Source organism: Micropterus dolomieu, linkage group LG05 (genome assembly GCF_021292245.1).
Source record: "Micropterus dolomieu isolate WLL.071019.BEF.003 ecotype Adirondacks linkage group LG05, ASM2129224v1, whole genome shotgun sequence".
Lineage (NCBI taxonomy): Eukaryota > Metazoa > Chordata > Actinopteri > Centrarchiformes > Centrarchidae > Micropterus > Micropterus dolomieu.
Genome location: NC_060154.1, coordinates 21,812,831 through 21,821,862, shown reverse-complemented (window position 1 = coordinate 21,821,862; position 9,032 = coordinate 21,812,831). Strand labels below are relative to the sequence as shown.

The 9,032-nt window shown below is 40.2% G+C and overlaps 1 protein-coding gene across 1 annotated transcript in view; it reads right to left on the bottom strand.

The window, feature by feature from the left end:
* The window catches only part of celf5a (cugbp, Elav-like family member 5a), a 175,668-nt gene extending 167,202 nt beyond the window's left edge, over nucleotides 1-8,466 (bottom strand). Inside the window, exon 1 of the mRNA XM_046050056.1 lies at nucleotides 8,109-8,466. Coding sequence (XP_045906012.1) covers nucleotides 8,109-8,466 — 358 coding nt within the window. The remainder of the gene's footprint in view (nucleotides 1-8,108) is intronic.
* Nucleotides 8,467-9,032: the final 566 nt, after the last annotated feature.

Genomic DNA, 9,032 nt, shown 5'->3' with positions numbered 1-9,032 from the left:
CCCCCCCCCCCCCCCCCCCCCCCCCCCCCCCCCCCCCCGTCAAAGTCAGAAAACTGCATCTCCTCCTTTTCATGTACTATAACAACCTCTTAGAAAAACAAACAAGACCAGGCAAAAGGAAATAATAAAATTACTTTCACTTGGCTCACACCCATTGCCTACTGCTATATAATACAGAGTGCATTGTTTCCACTGATGCAAAGTCTTAATTTAATATACCTAATAAGTATATTTAATGCAACATTCATAATAATGCTTGCCCTCTTTCAAAAGGTGAAAGGCGTTGAGACTATCAATTGATCAAAGCCACAATCATAGATGACTGGCAGCAGCAAACCGACTACAGACTAGGAGACGGAGCGGGTTTTCAGCCACTTTGATTTTAGATGTCTTTAAAGATAGTGCTTCAAAGGCCCAGAGGTTGTTCATATGGAGTGATTGAAAGAGGAATGAGGAAGAAAGACACGAGGAGGTGAAAAACCACTAACTGGCTATACCACACACACACACACACACACACATTCTTCTTCATTATACGGCTATACGCCTTGAGAAGAAACATTAATCGCAAACTTGAGTCCTCTGCTTCTAATAGTTGTTCTTTTCCTTAAATGCATGTACCAAATGGAGCATAACACATATTTTCAATTATGCCTTGTGACTTTGTGTCCTTGTCCCAGCTTTCCTTCTTTATTTATTTATCTCATGTCACCACGGAGCTAGAGAAGAGTAATAATTAACATTAATGGTCTGACTAACAAGCAGACACCAGGGTGTTAATTGCATTGACGTATATTTCCTAGTAACCACATTCAGCACAGTGGATTCCGGAAATACTGTCCCGCTAATGACCAAACAAGAAATAGATCTACTGTGTAGATAGATGGATAGATAGACAGACAGACAGACAGACAGATCAAAAGAATGGCAATGAAAAAACTCTGAACTCAACCCAAAGAGCAGAGGAAACAGATATGAGGACCCATCAGCCATTAATTAATTTGAGTAGTCTTTTTTAATTAAGCCAGATCTACCGTTGAATAGTGAACCACAGAATGGGTGCCATGTTGGAACTCCTATAAAGTCCACATACTCTGCTCATTCAACCACATTAACATTTGATCATCAAAAAAGAAATACAAATTCCATCTTTCATCTGTGCCTTCTTTACTATTTGGCATACAATTTGCTTGTATCACACTAAAAAATGTGGACATGATAAATCACCAGTACAAAGCCCTTCACCAGTTTTTGTCTTTGGCAATAAAGCAAAGAGGCTGTTAGCTACAGCGTCGCTGCTTCATTGGGGCTGGAAATGAGGGGAACATGGCCCTACAGTTGCCCACAGATGCTCCCTCTGTCTCGCCCTCATTCTCTCCCTCCTTTTGAGCACAGTATGGGAGCAGTCTTTTGGGGGAGGCTGGCAGGCAATCAGTGATGTCATGCCAGCAGTACAGCGATGGCAGCTTAACCTATTTTCGGAAATACCACAGAATTTCTATTTATAACCGTGCTGAGCAGCATGTATCTTCACACATCCCTCACAAACCTGAGCATCCATAGACATTTTCCAATCTAAAATGTTTCTTCATTACAAATTGGGAATGAAGTAATATTTGTAGGAAAAAGGTCATTGTCATAACTGCCATAATTTAGGTAATGTGGGGTATGTTGTCAAAATACAGACATACATTTTTTGTCTGTTATTACAGCAAATATAAGCATTTTTATTGTTGCTTACATTGGTAATTTAGGAATAATATTAGCCATAAAATTGTAAACCGCATCCAAGATCAGAGGTTGAAGTTGTAGTATGTGCACTAGCAGCAGCAGTAGTAATATTGGTAATGAGTGGTAGAAGAAGAATAGAAGTATTTCTAGTGTTACTAGAGGGATTGTCTCATTTTAAGAGCTTCCAGGTGATTATATTTTCTGCCAAACTTGGCCTCTGCTCCTCCTCCTCCACCCTCCATCAATCCCACCCTCCGGTGTCCAAATGGCTCTCAACCTGTCAGAGGAGTCCATGTCCCAAGCTGAGCCATCACTCTACTCCCCCACTGCCTTGGGATAAAAGTAACTATTTGTTTCTGCATCTCTGACAAACATTTCATCTTTTCCCCCTCCACTTATCCATCTGTCCATACACCCATTGTTCTGTGTCCATGTGTCAGTCTGTCATTTGCCTTGTGGCCCCTGCTGCATACATGTGCCATCCTCCCTGTCCAATTCGAGTGACAGTGCTAAGTCATAACCACACAGCTTTGTGTTCGCGTACGCTCTCAGGCAGAGACATGTACGACATTTATGCATTGTTCATTCACACCAACATCAAGGGCACAGCCATTTGGCAATCAGAGAGATGTGACAGCTTGACTAATCTGTGATTGTTTTTTTGGCCAAAACATGGGGGTTAGCGAGCCCTCCAAGGGCACAGTACTATAAGGCAAGACAAATAACTTATTATTTTCCAGGCTTGTACAAGGCTTTATCGCATGAGTTCTCCTGAACCATTCCAAAATGGAGAGGGATTATCACAAAACATTGCATTAAAATCTCCTCTCTCCCCTCTCCCTTGTTATTTCATTTTCCTTCTAAAATGAATCTGTGCCCAGCCAGGCTCAAACACAACATTAAAGAGCTCATGCTATTCTAACAGAACTACCAACCCCCTCCTCTCTTGCTCCCTCCTTTTTTCTCTCTGCGCCTTTATAACCCCCCCGTCAGAGTACACTCTTCTCTGTAGGCAATGGCACTTTCTGCTAAGCTACACATACAAAATAGATAGGCTTCTATCCCTCTATTTAGACTAAGGAAATAGCTGTGACGTTTGCGCGTGAACAAGAAGGCGGTATGCTTCTACTGACTCTACCTTCAGGAGAAATGCGACCTACAACACATCAAAAATAAATTCAACCTAAAATCTTCTCTTTAAATTTTGATGGCTGTCAGCATAGTCATAAGAGGCAGCACAATGTTTCCTAACAATCCTAATAAATTCAAACGTACCTCATTTAATGCATCTGCCACATCAAAAATATTTCTAGCATTCATTTATTAATTTTGAGCTTGACACAACATCATTGGTCATTTTTTAAATACCAAGACAGAATAACAAATGGGTTTATTTAGGTAGCCATGTCATGAAAAAAGTGTCATTAACCCTTAACACCCATGCCATTACAGTCACGCCTCCAAACATGACACTGTCATTTAGTCCATTTTAATGAAATGCACATGCAGTGTACAGTTTCATAAACAAGTGCCTTGGTGTTGAAATTGGTCAATGTTTTCCCTTAGACCTCACAGTACATCTTCCCTTATCTGTCTCTGCTCCAGGCACCCATTAAGAGCAAACATATTCCAGAAATGTCATGAAATAACGCCACTTCCAACATACTGAAAGCATAATATACTGCAAGCCATAATGAATGTTGCATTGGAGCAGGAAATCAATCCATCTGAAAGGCTCTCTCGGGCAGGGATTAAGGGGTACGAAGCGGAGACAGAATAAAAGCCAGGTGCGTTTGGTGGTGTGCGGACACTAACCTCGAGCAGAGCACGGCCTTGTCGGCATCTAAGATTGGCAATCTCCTTGGAAAACCAACAGAAAAGAGAAGAAGAGAGAGGAAGGCAGCACTCCTCATCCTGAAGTCAAGGCCCATAGCGCCTGTCAGTACCAGTTGAGCTGCTGCATCTTTTATGAGGAAAGCCCTGTTGCTTATTACAATATTTACAGACGTTTACAGATTGCAAAGCGGGTGTTGTTACTGCATTAGCTTGGCTCGGTGGCCTTTGCTCACTAGCCCTGACAGAAGATTTTATTCTAGATTTGTTAAATCAAATCACTGCACAGAAACACAAGGAGCATGAGAATTGTTTTTTTTCTGTGTCTCTCAGTGTTCACAAATTCAGCTGAAATGGAATAAATTCCTTCTTAAAACCAAAAATGGTTTAATTCCTTCGGCAACCATGCAATGGTCATACTGCCTACTGATGTTTGTGAAATCAGTAACATCAACACAGCGTGATGGGTGTGTACCATCCATGTCACTTCTACAGCTCTGTTTATAGTCTGTAAGTGAATTAATCCCATCTGTTTCCTCAGGGGGGATGCTGTCCTACAGCAGTGTCGTGATCTTTGACACTTTCCATAAGGCACACACAATATGGAGACGTGTAGATGCACTCACACTCCCTTCATATGAAAGAGGAGAGAGATGTTTTAACAAACCAGAGCTTAGTTTAATCAGTGTTACTCCCTTCCAGGTATAATTTTTATACAGGATAACTGCAGTCTCATGTGGATGCCATTTCATTTTAAGTTGATGCATATGCTATGTTCAAACTATTCTCGTTTCCTTCCTTTTCACTTTTTTATTGGAAGGGCAACCCACAGAGGAACGTTATCCATCAGACCAGCTCAGAGGGAGAAAAAAATAAAAACTTGAATAAATATTTCATTAGATTATTCTGTGATTTAATATTCGTCTGCTTTTCTAGGGTATATGGCAATATCTCTGGTCCATTTATAAATGCATTAACGCAATGATACCTGGCAATAGCTTAATACTGATACCCAGGCTGAGTTGGTCGGCAGACTGAAGCAGCGTAGGGATTGTTTTGTTTTTCTCTCTGTCTGCGGTGCTGAATCACACCTGCAGAAAAAAATCTTTTCTTCCCACTCCCTTTCTCTCTCGTTTGACTGCATGTTACTTAAGTGCACGAGGGAAGATCATTCTCAACCATACTCAAGCTAAAATCTGACCAGAAAAAGAAAAAAAAATGCAATTCCACACACTGAAACACATTCAGCTTTGCTCCGAGTGCTTTTCATGTATACATCTTTTTCTTTTCAAAGCAGAACGGTCAATATGGACAAAAATAAATAAATAAGTGAAAAATAAATAAAATCAGAAAACAGCAACCTAAACACATGAAAAAAATGAAAGCCTTGGGGCGATTAAAGCCTTGGCTCTGTTTATATGCATGTGCATAAACGTGCAAGTGTGTGTTCTGCATGTGCAATAAGTGGAAGCTAATTAGAGCCAAAGGGAGAAGTTTTCACAGTCTGTGATAAATTCAACATCAAGAAATCCTCTACCTATTAATACCAATTGGGTGACAATAATTGGCAGGCCATTGACAGCGTGGGCAGAATTAATCATTTGAAGAGGCAGACTAGACTGAATTTTTAATTGGCAGAGGCAGCCACTGTTTAGGGAGGCAACTAGCTGATCACCCAAGAGACTGCTGCTTCAGACAATGCACATTTGCTAATCCTCTTGAGTCAAGTTATTATGGCCATGCATTATTATCACGCTTTACAAACTAATTCCTTGTTTTCCCTCATGGATTACCAAGGGGAAAAAATAGTTGCATAAGAAAAGAGGAAATAATAAACACACAAAGCACAATGTAGATGAAATGAAAATCAAAATGACAGACTGTGCACAACACTGTGTGTGTGTGTGTGTCCGTCAATGTATTTGTCAGCCCAAATATGTCTCTTTGAGGGTGCTGTTCCAGTCTTTCCATTAGGATCTAATAATCCTTTTCTGCTTAACTTAATAACATCATTAACTATAAAATAACCTCATCAGAGATCATTGACATATTAGGGTTTGTTTATGTATTGTTAATTGCGTGGCCCGGATTCATTAAATTTTAAGCCATTTAATTTGACTGAACAATACCTATCTAATTTTAATTAATTGTTTGCAAGTTAATGAACAAAGGTAATAATTTACTTTAAGAAGTGTATTTAGAAATAAGTTTTTATAATTTGTACTCAGATCGAAGAGATGACGTCATCTACCAGCTTTTATACAAGCTAATGTCTTAGATTTTTGGGGGTTAAATATTAAACTGAGTTAACAGTAACAGAACTTGTGATTGACTTCCGATAGATATAAGAATGCACAAGATCAAGATTATTTTCTACTTTATACACTTTTCTTTAAAAAAGGGGGGAGATTTCGCTTTGTTACACAGCTCTTTAGAATTTGAGTCTCCATGGAAATAATCATTATGTTATACAGGGCAAGGAAATTTTAGTATACGTATGTACAGAGATAACAATGAATGCCAAATGAGTGCTACACTGAAAGAAAGGTCTGTTCTTCACACAGACAATGTCAAATAACTCAGGACCATTTGCCATTCAGGCATGTGGCTTCAAGAAATATGCGGCTAATAGAAGCTATGATAGCATAATCGATGCTACATCCAGTATGAAACCTTCATAAACCTAACTGTCACATGTTTTGATCTACGTGTGATCACTGAGATTTTGAATATAATATCACTTGCTAATTTCAACTTGAATATGTACATAAAAAATATCTATGTAATTACAGTATACTGTGATACTTTCTTGGTTTCTCTTACTTTGGTACTTACTTGTTACTTGTTGTGTCTTCTGTCAATAAAACTGTGCCATCAATCCCAGGATATCAATCCATGTTAATGAATATATATAGGGCAAAAATAAATCATTCTATTTTTGAGATGGCCTTTGAGCTTTGTGACAGTTGTGGACGACCTTTCTAATGGTAACAAATGTAATATCTTTGGATGGTGATTCCATATGTCATAGAAGACTTGACATTGTTTGCAATGTTTGCAAATGGAATTCACATTATTGTCACAGCCTATCATTTGTCTTTTCTAAATGTCACTGCAATAAAAAGGCTTATCTCCTGTCCTGACATCCTTCACATATCAACATCTAGTCTGCAGGAGAACAAAATGAGGAATCCAAAGGTTGAATTTAGAAAGAGGCTATTTTTTGTTGGACAGTCACGCCTCTGTTTTTTGGTCTGTGACATCTAGGAGGCAGATTCAGAAGGACGGATGGGAGCACATTTTAAACCTTAAGTGTTGTGCAAAAGAGTTAAGCAAGTCACAACTCTTGCTCAGTGTTGTTTTTCCTCCCTTTGAATTGTGAATATGGTGTTTACAACAATTTCAAAATGCGGAAACTATGATTCCAATATAATTATGATACTGGAGGTCACAGTCATTATTATCATGGAAGTCTCCTAATGTATGTAAATGTCACTGTGATTATTTCAAGGGGTTAGGGTTCATGTCCAACCTGCCTGAGTGCAACTACAAATTAACTGTAATCAACACAATGAAAGTTGGTTGAAAGTGATGATGATGACGATGACGATGATGATGATGACGCCACTGCGTGGATAAGGGGGGGGGGGTTAACGAAATGGTTTTCCCACCCAGGCAGGGATGTATAGGCTACACCGTACATCTTTGATAACCAACTTCATTACGGAAGGTGGAAGTTGTCACTATAGTGAGCTGAGTGGATTTACACCCTCTGCCTCCCGCAGCCTTCCATTTCAGCAGAAGCAGCGCAGCATCGCTGCCCCACTCTCCGTGGCGACGTCCGTCATTTTGCGACAGTTCTTGCGCCCTTTGGAGGCATAGTGGTATTGAACTGATTTCACTGTGTCGGGTTTGTACCCAGCACGCCCCATTCGCACATGGGGAGATGTTAAAGAAAACATATGAATGAATAAATGATGCCGCCCCCTCCGCAAAAGACGGGACTGGCAAGCGAAGCCTCTTTAAAAATGCATCCTTTCCAAGCGCCTCTGCCCCACTTAAGAGCGTGTTAAGACTGTAGGCTACTGTTCAATTGCAATAAAACCGAACATGACCAACACAGTTTGCCACCCTATCATTCGTGATACTGCACGCGCTCATAATATTTGTAAATCTCCCATTTTAAGTGTTCTCGTAATAAAAACAAATATAGAATTATAAAGATGAAAATACAAATGCTCTAAAATATTAGGCAGTCAAAAAAATAGATAAGAAATTGTGCTTTATAAACAAAGAAATCATAACTGGGACAAAATGACAAACCTTTGTTAGATGAAAATATTCAAGCAATGATGCACAAGATGGTTGTATGTAGGACTGTTTAGAACAGTAGACTGATATCATATGAGATATAAAAAAAAATAAAAAAGTGACAAATATCCGAATTTTTCGCGTCACTATTTCAGAGTTCAAACGGTACAGTTAATAATAAGCAATTATTAAGCTATATGGGCCTCGCAGTCATTTGAGGGTGGACACGTTACCTTTGTGCATGCCGGTGTATCGGTCCTTGAGAACTGTCAGTTCGTGGATTTTCCCAAACTGTTCAAACAGGGGTTTCAGGTCTTTTTCTTCCAAGTTCCGCGGTATCTGCCCGATAAACAGCTTAATGGCATCTTGGTCTTTCATGTTGCCGCTCTCCGGATGAATTGAAATGGGTTCTGACCCGTTCATGGGTTTCGGGAATGTGATCTGAGGGTACTGGTGCTGATGTGGGATAAGTAGTAGTGGTTGTTGGGTCGGTGGTGCCCCCGGTCCGGTGAAAACCAGGCTGGAGTGAGCGGGCTGGGGCTGCTGTGGATGGTGCTGCCTTCTTGTTTCAGTCTGAGTGAATCTGGCCATTCTGAGCTGGGAGCAGAGTGGATAATAATGACAACACACACACACACTGTGAGAGAGCAAGCACTCAGCTGGAAACCAGGCTGACTTTCTATCCGACACACAACACACACGCACACACAGTAGGATGCACGGCAGAGGGGGGTGATAGCGGCGGAATAAGCACGCAGGAGCGACAATAGACACTCTGGAGCGACACCCAGTGTCAGTTATGAAGTACTTCAACTTAGTAAAGGCAGTTGTGCCAGGAGGTTGGCAAGTATTGTTTGACATTTGGGCTCTGACCAGCTTTTTTGAACATGACTGGGCATGTTTGTAAAGTAGGCTACTTTCCTTCCAAACAGTGGTGGAAGAAGAACTGCAAATCCTTTACTTAGTAAAAGTAACAACCCAAGGGAGAATATTCCACAGGCCTTTCTCACAGCAGACATTTTGGCTAGTCATAGAAGGAACAGCACCTGTGCCAAAATAACTAATGATGTTAATGATTGCTCCTTTCAATATAAGTGTCATCATTAAGTTTTCATTATTTACACTTGTGTGTGGCCTACTGTGATATGTGTCAAAAT